Source organism: Amblyomma americanum, chromosome 5, assembly GCF_052857255.1.
Source record: "Amblyomma americanum isolate KBUSLIRL-KWMA chromosome 5, ASM5285725v1, whole genome shotgun sequence".
Classification (NCBI taxonomy): domain Eukaryota; kingdom Metazoa; phylum Arthropoda; class Arachnida; order Ixodida; family Ixodidae; genus Amblyomma; species Amblyomma americanum.
In genome coordinates, this window is record NC_135501.1 from 8,816,641 (window position 1) to 8,833,892 (window position 17,252).

The 17,252-nt window shown below is 45.2% G+C and overlaps 1 protein-coding gene across 4 annotated transcripts in view; it reads right to left on the reverse strand.

Moving 5' to 3' along the window:
• Nucleotides 1-3,276: 3,276 nt before the first annotated feature.
• Git (ARF GTPase-activating protein GIT1) overlaps nt 3,277-17,252 on the reverse strand; it is a 359,911-nt gene continuing 345,935 nt past the window's right edge. For 2 of the 4 annotated variants that reach the window (XM_077664585.1, XM_077664588.1), the window contains one exon: nt 3,277-6,637. In XM_077664585.1, the coding sequence (XP_077520711.1) occupies nt 6,419-6,637 (219 nt within the window). In that variant the 3' untranslated portion in view covers nt 3,277-6,418. The remainder of the gene's footprint in view (nt 6,638-17,252) is intronic. The other 2 variants (XM_077664586.1, XM_077664587.1) reach the window with 2 other exon arrangements.

The following is a 17,252-nucleotide window of genomic DNA, read 5'->3' on the forward strand; positions in this document are numbered from 1 at the left end:
CCTTGGCCACCTCGTAGGCACCCTGGATGAGCTGGCCACCTTCGAGACCACCGGACGCCCAGCGCTGCAGCTGACGGGCACTCGCCACCAGCCGAGAGAGGGCGACACCCAGTGTGCTGCTGCCACCTGCTGGCTGACCTCCAAACAGCGAGCTCATGCACAGCACCGCCTGCACAATCAGTCAGTACTACTGTAAACAACTCTGGCAAGATGAACCCGAAGGTGCGCTGGTCTATGCAGAGTGGGTTGTCCACTGTGCTTTCTTTTCGATTCAGAGCACTCCTTTCTCTTAACTCACAGCATGATCGTAGCAGCAGCGTAGTGGCAACAAAAGTCGAAACTTGCTTCCATAAACCACATGGAAATACCACTCAAGATTATTGACCAATTCAGATCCTTTTTCAAGTCTATTGGAAATATTTTTTCGCGTACATTACCAATCTCCTACGGAGCACTCCCACGTCTCAGCATGACCGGCCTGCCTTTATTTGTACAGATCAAAGACATTCAACATCTCAGCAACCATTCTAAATGAGCACGGTCCTTTCAAGGTGTCCGGAATCGTGGACAGCGCTTAATACAGAGATTCTGATAAGATGTGTGGTTGGTAGCCATGTTTTCGCCTCTTGCTTTAAATTACCCTTTTTGAACTCATCCTCAAATGCATACTCCTCATGGTGGGTGGAACAGCGCGAACAGACGAAGATGAGAAGAGAAGACACAGACAAGCGCTGACTCGCAACTAATGATTTTATTAAGAAGAACATACATTTTATATTAAAAAAACAAGTGATATATCAGGCATATAGCAATAGCATTGGCACTTTTCAATGGTTATCTCGCTGAATTCAATGGTTACATCATGAATTATCTAAAAAAGAAACTTCCTTATCAACAAGAACCAAGGAAGGCTGGCTCACACACTCCGCTTGTCTTTTCCGAATGAAATATGCCTCCATTATTTCCCTGGTTGTTTTTTCTTTATGACGAAACCAAATCTTTGTTTTGGTGACCAGGGGGCGGCATTTTTTCTTTTTCTCCTGTTTTCCACACTTTTGGCAGTGATCTTTCAGATGGGAATAACTCGAATCCGAGAGCAAATTCAAGTGTTCTCGCAACCGAATATTAATGCAACGGCCGGTTTGGCCTATGTAAACTTTCTTGCAAGAGAGTGGAAGCTCATAAACGACTGAACATGCGCAATCGACCAACCGTGACCTGTGCGCCACTTGGCAATGGAACGGGCTAGCTCTTTTTATATGTTCGTGGCGATTGCTAATGGCTCGGCATAGCCCACTCAACTTATACAGCGCCGAAAAAACGTCTACTTCGAAACGACCAGCCACATTTTTCAAAGTGTGCGCTATCTTGTGTGCATATGGAATAACAGCTAGATTCTTACGTGACCTTTCATTTTTTGGTTTCACAAATTCTGCCCTTACCAATCGCAAAAGTTTTTCACAAGTTGATGAAATAACAATGTCTGGAAAACCTGCGCCTTTTAGCCTACGTACTTGTGACAGCACACTATCTGTAACGCAATGGTGACATGAATGCTGAAGGCTAGAGCGAATGCAAGACATAGCAATTCCATTTTTTACAATCTTCGAGTGCCTAGATGAATAGTTTAAAACAGGTTTTTGGGACCTTGGTGAATACTCCCAACACACGTGGTCATTTTTGAAAAACAATTTGAGGCTTAAAAACATATTGAAGCTCTTTCGCGAGAATGCTAAGGGGTTGTCATTCACTTTTGAGGTTCCATCAAACGATGCTCTCCAGTTTTTAAGCCTCAAATGTGTGAGCCAGCCTTCCTTGATTCTTGTTGATAAGGAAGTTTCTTTTTTAGATAATTCATGATGTAACCATTGAATTCAGCGAGATAACCATTGAAAAGTGCCAATGCAATTGCTATGTGCCTGATATATCACGTGTTTTTTGAATATAAAATGTATGTTCTTCTTAATAAAATCATTAGTTGCGAGTCAGCGCTTGTCTGTGTCCTCTCTTCTCGTCTTCGTCTGTTCGCGCTGTTCCACCCACCATGAACTGTTACCAACTAGCCCAACTTTCCATCCTTCTTCAGTGCATACTCCTCATAAAAACGAGTGCCAAAAGAGGCTTAAGATTCCCAACACCTCTCTGGAACAAGCACGAGACATCATGTCTCAGCATGACCGGCCTGCCTTTATTTGTACAGATCAAAGACATTCAACATCTCAGTAACCAATTGCTTTCCCGTGATGCACCCTCACTAGTTAGTTACTTCAACTAACAATGGAATACGCCAGTGTCGCAGTGACGCGAGCACCACAGACGGTGTGATTGCTGAGCGTGCGTACAGGGAAGATGACTATCTTCAGCTGGGAAACTTGGCGGGAGCTGACCATCGAGTTTCTTACTGTACACCAGAGGGAAAGCTGGCAGCTCTTCACTTCATGCACCATGGACGTCCGAGGCATGCAGGGAAGACAGCATACCGAAATGACATCTAGTGGCTTGTTGGATTTTTTGTTCAATTTTGTTTTCATACTTTGTGCATGTGTAGTGCAGCTACGCAGGCAGTTCATTTGAGATCCGAAGCATCCCTAGGTGCTTGACTCAAAGTGAGCTGAGCAGTGTCTGGCACCTGCTAGGCCTAAATTCCGTTTGCCCCCTCACTGGGAGCCATTTAAGGAGCAAACTGGGTTTTGCTCATTGGGAACCTGTGCATTGAAATGTGAAGAGAACAAGGTTTTTTGTGAACTGAGAACTTAGGAGTCTGCTGCTGTGACCACTCTGCACGTATCTCATACCAGTCTCCGAGATATATTAAAAGCGCAAAGTACTTTGACAAGCGCAACTTACGTTAGCCGTACTCGCCAAGGATTGCGTTTGGTTCATTTCGAAGACTGGTGGCGGGCACACATTGCATGCAGGAATGACTTCCACTTCATAAATTAATTCACGCAAATACCTGCATGTTCCACTTATGAACACGGCCGTCACTTACTCGTGGTAGGAGAGGTTTGCGCTTCCAAATTGATGTTTTTTTTGGCAAAATTTGTAAACAAAGCACCAGGACATGCCGAGAGCCGGCACATAGTGCACACAAACTAGTTTCGCACAGAAAAGTGGGGGCTCGTACAAGTTTCTCATGGCACGAACCTATCCTATGCACGAACATAAAGCGCGTCCTGCTATAGCTGACTACACCAATGAAATGAAACGTTTGTTTTTCACAATATCAAAACAGAAGCTTAGTATTTTAAGAACTAACAATTTTTTGCAAGAATATTTCATCATCATCATCATTTATTATTCCTTAAGGGCCCTGGGTTGGGCATTACATAAGGGGGGGTAACAAGTACAGTAATCACGTGGTCATATAATTTTAAAGCGAAATAAAAACCAGAGAGGCAAGCAACGTTATACATTTTTATGAAACCATGGTTATTGAAAGAGAAAAATGAAAAAAAAAAAGACGAAAAGAACACCCATGCGATTGATTTTCGCATATCTTTACAAATCAATACAAAGGTTTACATGCACAATTATTACAAACACAGAAAAAAAAACATACAAGACAGAGCAGAAAATATGACATATACATGGGCGTAGGGAACAGCTACAAAGCAAAATTCGAGTTTGGTATCTGAGTAAACCTGGAAATGTTTGCTGATAAAAAGATTATTTGGCAAAGTGAGCTGATGTTAGCTGCCTGAATTTAGAGTTGTCACGTTCATGGACTACTGGTTCAGGAATCGAGTTCCATTCTTCAATGGCCAAAAGTAAGAAAGTCTTATTAAATGCGTTTGTCGAACCAGTAGAATTGAAAAGACGACGTGATGTTCGTACAGGTGGCACTAAAAGGAAGGTTTTCAGGTCAGGGCGATTATAATATAGATTTTGGAATAGGCACAGCCGTGAAATCTTCCTTCGATGCGCTAATGATTCAAGGTTAATGGATGATTTAATGGCACTAACACTAACCTGTCTATCATATTCGGAACAGATGAAGCGAGTCGCCCGATTCTGGATGCTTTCAAGTGATTCAATTAGATATTGCTGGCGAGGACTCCATGTTGCCTTGGCATATTCAAGTTTCGGTCTAATGTACAGCTCATAGGCAAGTTTTCTTATGGAACTGGAGAATAAAGAGAGGGAACGCTTAATGAAACCGAGTGTTTTGGATGTCTCTGCCGCTAATTTCGTGATGCGTTCAGGCCAGTTGAGTTTGTCGGTGATAACAGCACCTAAGTATCGGTATGATTCAACACGTGAAATGGCAGTCGAGTTTAACGAGTATGAATAGTTAAAGGTGGAATTCTTTCAGGATATTTGCATGCATTTGGATATGTTTAGATTCATCACCAGGGGGCCTATTCTCGACACGCATGGCCGCCGTTCGGTGCCATATTGTCTCTCTGGTTGGCTCATAGGGCGATCACACGCAAGTCACGAGTTTTGAAATATGTGGCGCGAAACCGTCGGGCTTCGAAATCGCTTTCTGCTGTGACGTCAAAATGACGTGTCCTTGAAGCACAGTTATACTTGGTGCCGGGTTGGTAAATTTAAGTGTCTGTGGAAGGGAAACGAAGCTACAGCTGGCAGAGAAGAAAGCACTTGGCTCGTTTTAGCAATTTTGAGAAAAAAAACTTCGTGCTGTGAAGGGTTGCTTCCTTGTATGTGATTGGCTGGAGGAATGTCACGCGAATCACGTGATACGCAAGCATAATTCAGTGAAGTCAAAATGACGTTTCGCGACGCAAAGGAAATGCTGCCATTGCTGAAAAATACTGCGTTTGGCCGCCGTAATTTGGGACGGCCGCAAGGTCGAATTATGACCACACTGATCACCGTAGTTTGGTAGGCGCTTATTTGAAGTAATAAACTGTTCAGAAGCATCTTTGTTTTGAATGTAGAAGCACTGAAACGGCGTTATAATGGTACCTCTAAAATAAGCAACCTTTTAGAGCATTAATTATCAGAGCGTAAATTTACACCCGCGCGAGGGCTCTAGCTGCTCTCCCGTTTCAAACACCTCTCTTGCCAAGAAATTATCGGCCCGCGCGGTCGCGGTTGCTACATTGCAGATATGGCGGCGTCCGTAGCTGTCGTTTGTTAGCGTGGACTGCGAGAAGCGAGGAATTTGTGAGTGCGCCTCAGTGTTTTCGAAGGACTGCACACGGTTTGTGAGTGTGACGGCCTGGCCAGTGATATATGGTGTGGTGGCTGTGCAAGAATCTTTGCGGCAAGAGGAAGCGCGTGAGCACCTTGGTCTGCCTTAAACATGGGATTGTAGGTGCTCCGGCCGTTAATCTGATCCAGTGTGTTTCAAGGCGCGATCGGTAGCTGTGGACGTCTGGTCACCAATTAGTTCAGTGTTTGCCTCTATTTACACACTGTCACTGACCTGTTATTCAATTGCGTGAGTGATGAGAGGGTAGCACAAAAGGTTGTCTGCCGGTTGATCAACATGCTTCCAGAATGTGTTCGGCTTGTCGGCAGCACTGTGCTCACCAGTGCATCAGTGTCTGTGTGCATAAGGGCAGTTTCTGAAGACAGCGGTGTCAGCAAGGCAGCGTACATGTGCTGGGTACATCGTCTCGAGCATCGATGAGGTAAGGGAAACAGCAACGAAAAATTGCTGTTGACTTTCTTCAGATGGCTGCATGCAAAGTTTATATTGATGGCAAAGTGGCAAAAACGACATTCTCCACCTCTTGCGACATACGATTTTTTTCCGAGAAAACTACGAAGTTTTTTGCAAAACTAAGGTTCATTTCTTTGTGTGGACACATTTGCCCATCACATATAAAAATTTCATTGAAAACAAAAAATGGTCATGGGACCTCGATTACAGTTCTTATCTGGACACGCCCATATGTATGTTGTTTCTGAAAAATAAACCATTTGTGAGTGGCACTCTGTCTCATTATCTTCTCTTATGTGTGTGTGTGTGGTTTTTGGTGCCTTTAAACTACAATGATCAATTAGCAACTAGCCCAACAAGAAGTTCTCTTTTCCTAAAGCACAGTAAAAGCAGCAGAGGCTAATGTCGAAACCAGATTGCTGTGCAGGGTGCCAACTAATATAATGTAATGCATCTCCACCACATGGCAGACGTATGATATACAGAGCATGATCAGAGGCGTTTCCTGACGTGATGCACCGCAGCAGCGCAGCCACTCCATGGTGGTGTGACTGGCGGGAAGAGCAGTTCACTGCCTGTGGACAGAGGCGCCGTCGCAGCCCCTTGGAGATTCTGCACATTGTACTGGATGCACTTCAGCCACAACTGCATCACCAAGATTCCACTGAAAAAATGAACGTATAAGCCCCCTGTTTGCGATCTTATATTTTGAAAAAAGTTTTAAAGTACAGAGGTTACATGCATCTCTATCTCGGCTCAACTAAGCTTCCAGCACTGGTGGTGCTACACGGGTGGAGGCGTGGCTGGGTATGCCTGGACCAGCTCCTTGGCTCCCTTGGCCACCTCGTAGGCACCCTGGATGAGCTGGCCACCTTCGAGACCACCGGACGCCCAGCGCTGCAGCTGACGGGCACTCGCCACCAGCCGAGAGAGGGCGACACCCAGTGTGCTGCTGCCACCTGCTGGCTGACCTCCAAACAGCGAGCTCATGCACAGCACCGCCTGCACAATCAGTCAGTACTACTGTAAACAACTCTGGCAAGATGAACCCGAAGGTGCGCTGGTCTATGCAGAGTGGGTTGTCCACTGTGCTTTCTTTTCGATTCAGAGCACTCCTTTCTCTTAACTCACAGCATGATCGTAGCAGCAGCGTAGTGGCAACAAAAGTCGAAACTTGCTTCCATAAACCACATGGAAATACCACTCAAAATTATTGACCAATTCAGATCCTTTTTCAAGTCTATTGGAAATATTTTTTCGCGTACATTACCAATCTCCTACGGAGCACTCCCACGTCTCAGCATGACCGGCCTGCCTTTATTTGTACAGATCTAAGACATTCAACATCTCAGCAACCATTCTAAATGAGCACGGTCCTTTCAAGGTGTCCGGAATCGTGGACAGCGCTTAATACAGAGATTCCGATAAGATGTGTGGTCGGTAGCCATGTTTTGGCCTCTTGCTTTAAATTACCCTTTCATACTCCTCATAAAAATGTCAAAAGAGGCTTAAGATTCCCAGTTGACCGTAGACACCTCTCTGGAACAAGCACGAGACATCACGTCTCAGCATGACCGGCCTGCCTTTATTTGTACAGATCAAAGATATCCAACATCTCAGCGACCATTTTAAACGAGCACGGTCCTTGGATCAGGGTGTCCTGAATCGTGGATAGCGCTTAATACAGAGATTCTGATAAGATGTGTGGTTGGTAGCCATGTTTTCGCCTCTTGCTTTAAATTACCCTTTTTGAACTCATCCTCAAATGCATACTCCTCATGGTGGGTGGAACAGCGCGAACAGACGAAGATGAGAAGAGAAGACACAGACAAGCGCTGACTCGCAACTAATGATTTTATTAAGAAGAACATACATTTTATATTAAAAAAACACGTGATATATCAGGCATATAGCAATAGCATTGGCACTTTTCAATGGTTATCTCGCTGAATTCAATGGTTACATCATGAATTATCTAAAAAAGAAACTTCCTTATCAACAAGAACCAAGGAAGGCTGGCTCACACACTCCGCTTGTCTTTTCCGAATGAAATATGCCTCCATTATTTCCCTGGTTGTTTTTTCTTTATGACGAAACCAAATCTTTGTTTTGGTGACCAGGGGGCGGCATTTTTTCTTTTTCTCCTGTTTTCCACACTTTTGGCAGTGATCTTTCAGATGGGAATAACTCGAATCCGAGAGCGAATTCAAGTGTTCTCGCAACCGAATATTAATGCAACGGCCAGTTTGGCCTATGTAAACTTTCTTGCAAGAGAGTGGAAGCTCATAAATGACTGAACATGCGCAATCGACCAACCGTGACCTGTGCGCCACTTGGCAATGGAACGGGCTAGCTCTTTTTATATGTTCGTGGCGATTGCTAATGGCTCGGCATAGCCCACTCAACTTATACAGCGCCGAAAAAACGTCTACTTCGAAACAACCAGCCACATTTTTCAAAGTGTGCGCTATCTTGTGTGCATATGGAATAACAGCTTCATCACCAGGGGGCCTATTCTCGACACGCATGGCCGCCGTTCGGTGCCATATTGTCTCTCTGGTTGGCTCATAGGGCGATCACACGCAAGTCACGAGTTTCAAATATGTGGCGCGAAACCGTCGGGCTTCGAAATCGCTTTCTGCTGTGACGTCAAAATGACGTGTCCTTGAAGCACAGTTATACTTGGTGCCGGGTTGGTAAATTTAAGTGTCTGTGGAAGGGAAACGAAGCTACAGCTGGCAGAGAAGAAAGCACTTGGCTTGTTTTAGCAATTTTGAGAAAAAAAACTTCGTGCTGTGAAGGGTTGCTTCCTTGTATGTGATTGGCTGGAGGAATGTCACGCGAATCACGTGATACGCAAGCATAATTCAGTGAAGTCAAAATGACGTTTCGCGACGCAAAGGAAATGCTGCCATTGCTGAAAAATACTGCGTTTGGCCGCCGTAATTTGGGACGGCCGCAAGGTCGAATTATGACCACACTGATCACCGTAGTTTGGTAGGCGCTTATTTGAAGTAATAAACTGTTCAGAAGCATCTTTGTTTTGAATGTAGAAGCACTGAAACGGCGTTATAATGGTACCTCTAAAATAAGCAACCTTTTAGAGCATTAATTATCAGAGCGTAAATTTACACCCGCGTGAGGGCTCTAGCTGCTCTCCCGTTTCAAACACCTCTCTTGCCAAAAAATTATCGGTCCGCGCGGTCGCGGTTGCTACATTGCAGATATGGCGGCGTCCGTAGCTGTCGTTTGTTAGCGTGGACTGCGAGAAGCGAGGAATTTGTGAGTGCGCCTCAGTGTTTTCGAAGGACTGCACACGGTTTGTGAGTGTGACGGCCTGGCCAGTGATATATGGTGTGGTGGCTGTGCAAGAATCTTTGCGGCAAGAGGAAGCGCGTGAGCACCTTGGTCTGCCTTAAACATGGGATTGTAGGTGCTCCGGCCGTTAATCTGATCCTGTGTGTTTCAAGGCGCGATCGGTAGCTGTGGACGTCTGGTCACCAATTAGTTCAGTGTTTGCCTCTATTTACACACTGTCACTGACCTGTTATTCAATTGCGTGAGTGATGAGAGGGTAGCACAAAAGGTTGTCTGCCGGTTGATCAACATGCTTCCAGAATGTGTTCGGCTTGTCGGCAGCACTGTGCTCACCAGTGCATCAGTGTCTGTGTGCATAAGGGCAGTTTCTGAAGACAGCGGTGTCAGCAAGGCAGCGTACATGTGCTGGGTACATCGTCTCGAGCATCGATGAGGTAAGGGAAACAGCAACGAAAAATTGCTGTTGACTTTCTTCAGATGGCTGCATGCAAAGTTTATATTGATGGCTGGTGGCTTTCTTCGGGTGTGTAATAACAAGTCTCTTATGTTCCTATCCCTTTTTGGTCACATGAAAATAGCTATGAATCTCATGGCACATTTATTTGTAGCCTATTAAGCGAGGAAGCCTTGTGCAAATAAAAACAGCATTTCACAATAGTCCTGTCTGTGAAGTAAAACACAGAACGAGTTTTCAGATTACTACAATATGCGGATGTCGGTGACTCGTAGGGCGTCTGCATGTCTATGGTTTTCTTTCGTTGCACACAAACACAATGGCTTGGCATCCGCATTTTGATAAATGCAGTTGCAAAAGCATTCGTGTAGTGAGATTTTAATGCAGTTAAATATTTTGAGGTAAAGTTAAGCTTGGGCCTTCCCCTACAATGTGCCTTGTAGCAGTTGCCTTCACTGCAACACAAGAAAAATAAATATGTAATAATTATTTATACCCATCAGTCTGGCCGTAGTCAAGCTGTTTTCACAGTTCTGTTTTACTTCCTCCATCATTTTGATAGAGATGACCAATAAAATATAACTGTTACATAAGCAGTTTCTATGGGTAGTAGTTTTACAGTCATAAGTTAAACTTTAGTTTGATAATTACAGCCCTGTGATGTCACGTATTTGAAAGTCTTTTCTCTTGTGTGTATGAAACTTGCATTGCACTCAAGCTCACGCACTAAAGACAGTGTTGATTGCCTTCCAGGTGACAGTGCGTATATTGTGCCTCTTCAATGCATCACTCCTATCCTAGGAAGTCATGTGCTGAGGAATGCTGCTGCAAGGTTCAACATCGTTCACCTCTCAGCTAGAGTGCTTCTCAAGCAAAGAATCATTCTTTGGAAGGGTTGCATTGGATGTCTTCACAGGTGTCAAGTGCTATACATATAGAACAAGATTCTTTTCAAAGGTAATCACAACTTGCGCTGTGCGACACAGTGCATGAATCCGCACTTGGCTGCAGGACTCACTGCCATAGTTTTCACATGTAGTCATGCTATGATCAGCCTATGTGAAAATTTTTTATGCTTCAAGTTTCATTGCACACAGCAAGAAAGCTGTTCAAGTCTATGATTTTTGTGCTGGTCTTTAAACAGGACCAAATTTTACTTTCAGTTTGTCACTAGATTGTGTAATGACAGGTGCGTTTGATGTGTAGACTAGGCTTTTCTCTAGTGCTGCAGTTCTTCACGTGACAGGAAGCGTCCAAGGAACTTTTCTCCTACCATTTGCAAACTGGCCGGATGTGTGCTTAAACACATGCTTTAACGCTACTGAAGAGTTGCCAATTCTTGACGTGCTGCATTGCTGTGTGCTCTCTTTATGCACAATGTGCATGTTGGTGCTTTAGTGCAGTGAAACAAAGGAAGTCACCAAAATGTTTTTCTCCTGCCACCAGAGCTTTGAACCAGTACTTCTCTTTGATTTCTGTTAAAAGTTTGTGCTCCATGACGTGATTACTGCTTCAGTGAAATTTCTTGAGATGCACAAAACATTGGGATGAGTATGCAGTCATTTATCACATCTTGCTGAGGGCGCAGTCTGATTTTGTAGGCAACTGTTCGTCCGATAGGAGGTCCCTAATGTGTCATTTGTGTGTGCTCACAGAGCAAAGCAAGCTTTGTCTCCCGACATTTCTTTGCCTCTGTGCCTGTTTTCTACTGTTGCCTTTAAATGCTATGTGTAGTGATACAGCAATCCACTAGTTTTCCTATGAGCAAAAAGTGAGGCAACTCTCTCATGTTTGCCATCTGCCAAGCTTGTATGAATAAAAGACAAGGCAGCCGTCTGCTGGTTCGACCAGTTTCGCTGTGTAACGCCCCGCTTTTACCAACCTTGTTGCTGGCACTTTGCTTCTTGGCTGCTGCTAATGCTGTTAGGCGAATTTGACAAAAATTCCAGACAATCTGTTCACCTTATGTTCCTTTGGTATGACTGGGGCATCAATGGACGCATTGCTATTTTTTGGTTCAACACAGGAATCTACTGGATTTGGCACTTCGTGAAATGGGCATTATCAATGCGCATATATACCACATCACACTTCTTTCACTCGTTGCAACTTGTCTGGTTGCCGGAGAAATCTGCCTCTGTGACCCTGATGTGTGCGGGCTTTTACCACTTTTGCTGTGTGGCAGCAGCAATTGGCTCATTACTGTCATTGCCATCACATGTCCTGCAGCAGTCATGAAATTTTCTCGTGTAACAAAAACAAATGTGTTTGTTGTGATACTTTGCAGAAAGGAAGTTTGTTCTACAGCTGACTTGCTCCGAAATTTTGCTTGAGCTTCAAAAGAAAATTGGCAGCAAAGCAATTATTTTTTTTTTTAGAACAAGCTAATATATCAGGGGGCTCAAATTTTGTGCAATATAACTTCCAGTGCACTCAATTTCCTCCAACATATTGCAGTTTTCTCTGCTTTTGTATTACAGATGATTTGTTTAGTCAATAAAATGCACCAGTTTCACTTACATCTATCCTGATCACCAGTTTATCGTCTACTTTACCCAGTACTCGAGCCTTCCCTTGCGATTAACTGTGTCAGTGTCATCAATGTCTAATCCAACCTCTGCATAAAATTATCTGTATATGTGTGGCTATGCTGATGTTCGGCAAAAAAAGATGCGAATGACTAAATGCACAAGAAAATTGAATTCAACCCTTTAGGGCACTTTGTACACAACTCATTTTTCTCAGGGTTTGCTTTAGTTGTCACTGATTTATTCATTTCAATCCAATTTAGCATCCATCAATTGGGTGCTTTTTATGGTTGCAGCACATTCTTTTCTGGCAGAATACAACAGCATAGCAACTGCTCCAGTATGTATGTTTGTAAACAATGCCTAGATCAAAATTGGAATGCTTGTTCTGCTTCGTATTTGGCATTTCTGTTTTGGTTTTTAATGGTGCGCCAGCTGTCTTCAATTGTAATGAATTGCAGGGTTGTAGTCAAAAGTCTTCAGGCCACATGGTCTGCTTTTGATCCCCGAAGTGCAACACTCATTGTCCTTGAAGCTTAAAGGGCCTTGAAAGGCTAATACAAGGGTTTTCCTCACCTTGGAGAAGTTAACAGCATGATGGGTGCCTTGAATACTTCACTACACAGCTAAAAAGTGAACCCTGTGGCGTAAAGTCTTCACGTAGGGGTGTACATGCACCGTATCGTTGCAATTCCTACTGCCGACTTCTCCTTTTAGCTGTGTATTGTATGGTGCTGCGAGGATAATTTATTTCGTGTTGAACAATGTCCCGTGTTTTATTAATTATCATGAATACATCCTATGTGGTGCACACATTTTTTAAAACACATCGAAAGCATTGGAAGTCAGTGGCTACCGTCACTGCCTAGATTGCTTTTTGTGCATCCTGGAGACTTTTATCTTAATAGTAACCTAACCACAACACTACCACTGGCTGTATTGGTGCCTCCCATATGTTGTCCTGTGGGCCACATCAAACTTGAATGTCTTGCCTATTTTCTGTCTAATCTTATGCTTGTGCTTTTCCTGCCTCCATTGCCGCAATCTCTGGCTGTATTAAATTCGAAAAAGCGGTTACCAATTTTATATGTTCCCCCACTCTTCTTTGTATGCCTTAAGGCATTCAGAGTATGGAAATAAATTAATTTCCTCCTTGTCTGTAGTGCTCGTAAGTTTACTGTCATGTTTTTGTTCTCCTTCAGCTCTTCGGCTCATGGTGCCACTTAGTTGTCTCTTTAAACACTGCGTGCAAGACCAGCTGGAATGCTTGACCCCAAAACACATGTTCAGGCTTTGTGTGACGTGTACTAGGTAATGAGTGTGCAGACATGCCCATTAAATTAACAGTTTCTTGCATGACACAAATGAAGCTGCCGCGGTGGCTCAGTGGTTATGGTGGTTGGCCGCTGACCCAAAAGACGCGGGTTCAATCCCGGCCGTAGCGGTAGAGGCACGTGTACTGTGTGATGCCAGTTCACGGCAAAGAACCAGAGGGGGTCGAAATTATCGAGGGCTCTCTACTACAGCATCTCTCATAGCTTGAGTCGCTTTGGGATCATAAACCCCATAAAACCAAGCAAATAAAGCAAGCATCTTGCACAGTGCATGTGTCTCATTGTAATATGGCGTCACCACAGATCTTTACTCTCTTCCTCTATGTTCCTCCCCTGCCCCTAATAACAGGTGAAGGAACTTTTCTGTATCCGACCTCTCCACCTTTTCTGGCATATATCTTTCTCTCTTACACAGAAGCTTGCTGTACTGTACTTGATCAGGCATCGAAAGGAGCTGCTTGATTTTATGGTAGGTGCACTGTAACTGTTATTCGACAACGAAGAAACTTCAAGACGGTGCATGCCTGACTCGTGTTGCTTGTGTGGATAGCAAGGGAGGTCAGGTGGCCTGTGAGTGCTTAAGAAAACAATTTTGCCCCACCTCACAGAATGTTGTGTGCACTTGCATCGCACATATAGTGTAGCTGCCTCTATGTGGTTGTGGTAAGTGCTACGCATTCAATTGAACAAGCCGAAAAATTTATGCCTTTCTAGGAAGGGAAAAGCAAGCAAAATTGCTGACAGCATATGTCATTTTTATGAAGTAATATATGTGCCACTTACAACACAAAAGTACAGTGGGCCAATTCTTTAACAGTACCGTGCGAGCGCCGACCAAACTGCTTGTCAGCGCCTTATCGCGGCGCGGAGCGGCAAAGCCAGCGAGAATAATCGCGCGCGCACAAGTTTGCCCACACAGTGATTGTCGTCTGCTGGGCTCTTCCCGTGATGGCGACACAACCCCGGCCGTGTTGTTCTCCTCCCCCCGGTTGATGACAGCGGCGTGATGAAGCAGTAAACGACAGGCTGGGCAAATCTTTGTTAACGTTTTAGGCATGCCGCTAGCTTTTACTCAGCCGCAAAATGCGCTACGAAGGCATCCTTGGTGACAACGCAACTACGGTTGTGCATAAAGTGTGGTCGCCCCGTCGAATGTTTTTTACTCGCTGTCTAGGAGCAAGAAGAATGCTCCCACGCATCCCGGAAGAAACGCGGCTGTGTATTGTTGCACTGGCGACAGCGAAAAAATCTCAAAGGGAGATAGCTAGGGAAGTTGGTGTGAGGAAGGCAACAGTTAATAGGATTATTCAGGCCTTCCGTGATGAAGGCCGCATTGGAGACGCACCCAGATGTTTAAACCGGAAGACAACACGAGAGCAAGATATGGCCATCGTTGCTGTAGCTGCTGCAGATCCTTTCATGACGGCGGGCCAGACAAAGGACATTGTCGGCTTGGACACAAGTGACGAGCTTGTGCGAAAACGGCTACGTGAAGCAGGCCTCACGAACAGATGTGCGGCCCAAAAACCATTGCTTTCGGCCACCAGCAAGGCAGAAAGGCTGCGGTTTGCGCACGGGCATCTGCAGTGGACAGTGGACGACTGGGGTCAAGTAGCATTCACTGACGAGTCGACGTTCTGCACTCAGTGGAACCAGAAGCAGAGAGTCTACCGTCCAGCCCTGTCAATGTATGCAGAGCTCAGTTTGTGTGTGATTGTAAACGATGCCCATGGTGGACCTTCTACTCAGTTTCATGTTATCTTCAAATGCGCAAAAACGCTTACTGCCTTTGCCACAAATGAATTGAGCAGCTTTGTTTCTCCGATGTAGCCTACGTTATGCCTTGAAATTGCACCGACAATATGGTATTACATTCAGATATTAAAACTGGCTGTTTTTGTTTTTGTAGGTATGACCCGTGCTACACCCAAGCCATAAAATCCAGCGGTCGCACGAGTGTCAACGTCTGGGGAGTCGTTACCAAGGACGGACTCGGGCCCATTTGTTGGATTGCCGGTCGTTTCTGCTCGGAGGCATATATTGAAATTATTGACAACATACTCCTTCCCCACGTGCTTGATGGACCTTTTAAGGACGGATGTTTTTACCTTCAACAAGACCTTTCTCCTATCCACACTTCCCGGTCTGTGAAGGCTCACCTAGAGCAAGTTGGTGTCATGACACTGCCATGGCCGCCGCAAGGGGCCGACCTCAACATAATAAAGAATGTGTGGGGAATAATGAAAAGAAACTTGTCAAGAATGGGCCTGCACCATGCGACTTCCGACGAGCTCCGGGAAGCCGTCAAGGGGGAATGGGAATTGCTGGAAGCCGACACGGACCTCGTACCAGCTCTATATGAGTCCCTACCTCGACGCATGGCTGGGGTTGTTCAGTCGGATGGAGCTTGCCTGGCTTACTGACCACGCACGAGTGCGCACATGAGCGCTGGAACGCACACGGCCGCCATCACATGGATGATGATGTGCCTCAATAAACAGTGGTTGTGCGTCAACATCCAACGAGGCGTCTTTATTCTTTATCGTAAAACGAAGCATTTGTCCTGTTTTGCTAGTTTTGTTCATGTTTTTCCAGGGTATGCGCAATCATGCGATAAATTCTGGCAAAAAAAAAAAAATGCAATATAGTTACTCGTGCCCCTGCTATTTCGGTTCGGTCAAGAATATGCGCACTCAGCAAACCATGAGAGGGGTTGTGTCCCATTAGTGGGAAGAGCCTAGTCGATGACCGTCGCGACGGAAGAAACGTTGTGCGCAATCGGTTATTCTCGCTGGTTTCGTCGCTCTGTGCCGTGATAAGGCGCTGACAAGCAGTTTGGTCGACGCTCGCGCGGTACTGTTAAAGAATTGGCGAGGTGTACATGCGTGCATACATGCATGCAGGCTTACGAAGCAAAATATGAGTACATCACTGAATGTTGTGAGGGTACACTCTATTCAATTTATGTTGTGTGTGTGTGTGTGTGTGGGGGGGGTTTCGCTTTGCTTAATGTTGTTTTTTATTAATGCCAGAAATGAGTCTTTTTTTTTTTCCCCCTGGCTTTGCACATTTAAGTTGATAATAAGGGATGCGCACTCGGTGCATTCTCCTTGACGAGATTTACTCCGATATTCCGCAATTTGCAGTTTTGTTTCATGCACGGGTGCATGCAAACCTGACGAACAACAGAGTCTGGGGCACCGCGTTGCCTAAAATGTACACACCGGCTTGCCTTGCCAAGCATGCATTTCAGCACTAAACACATCGTGGAGGCCTTTAAAGCGCACACAAATACAACTCCGCTGCACCCCGCTCTCCGTTAAAGCCGATACGTAGCGATTAAAACCTTTGGCACTCTTGCTGACCTGACGGTAGCTGACGTGGCGCCTAGGAAACAGTGGGTTTCCGCAGAGTTTACAACGCTAAGAAGAATGCGAGCGTTGTCCTCGGACAGGGACTCGTCATGTTTTAGGTCCAAGCGAAGTACTACATGCTGTCTTCCCGGCATTTCCACGGTGGATGAAGTGTGTCACATATAATAGGGAGTCTGAAATAAAAGTATCAACGAAAGAGGCTTGAAGACGACGAGGATGGCGATAAGAATGATGTGGACTAACCGAAGAATAAAGAAGATGAACTATTCGGCGAGGTGGGAAGAGATGATTGGCGGAGAAGAGAAGAAGAAGAGGACGACGACAAGGATTACTTAGACTAATGCCAAGGCTATAAAAGCGCGAGGGAGAGCGAGGCACGGGGGGAAGAACAGAGAAGCGGAGGCTCCGGCAGGTCAGGAACGCTTCAGCTGGAAGAGAGCGACGCCGACTACTGCTCCGGTGAGCTCGCGTTCTACAGCTTCGCACCGTGGACTTCCTGCCACTCCTGAGCCCGTTCCGGAGAGTCAACGGAAGATGCTACCATCTGCTACGGCCATGGGTGTCTCCAGCGCTGTTGCCACCTATTTGGGTGGTGCTCCCAATGCCAAC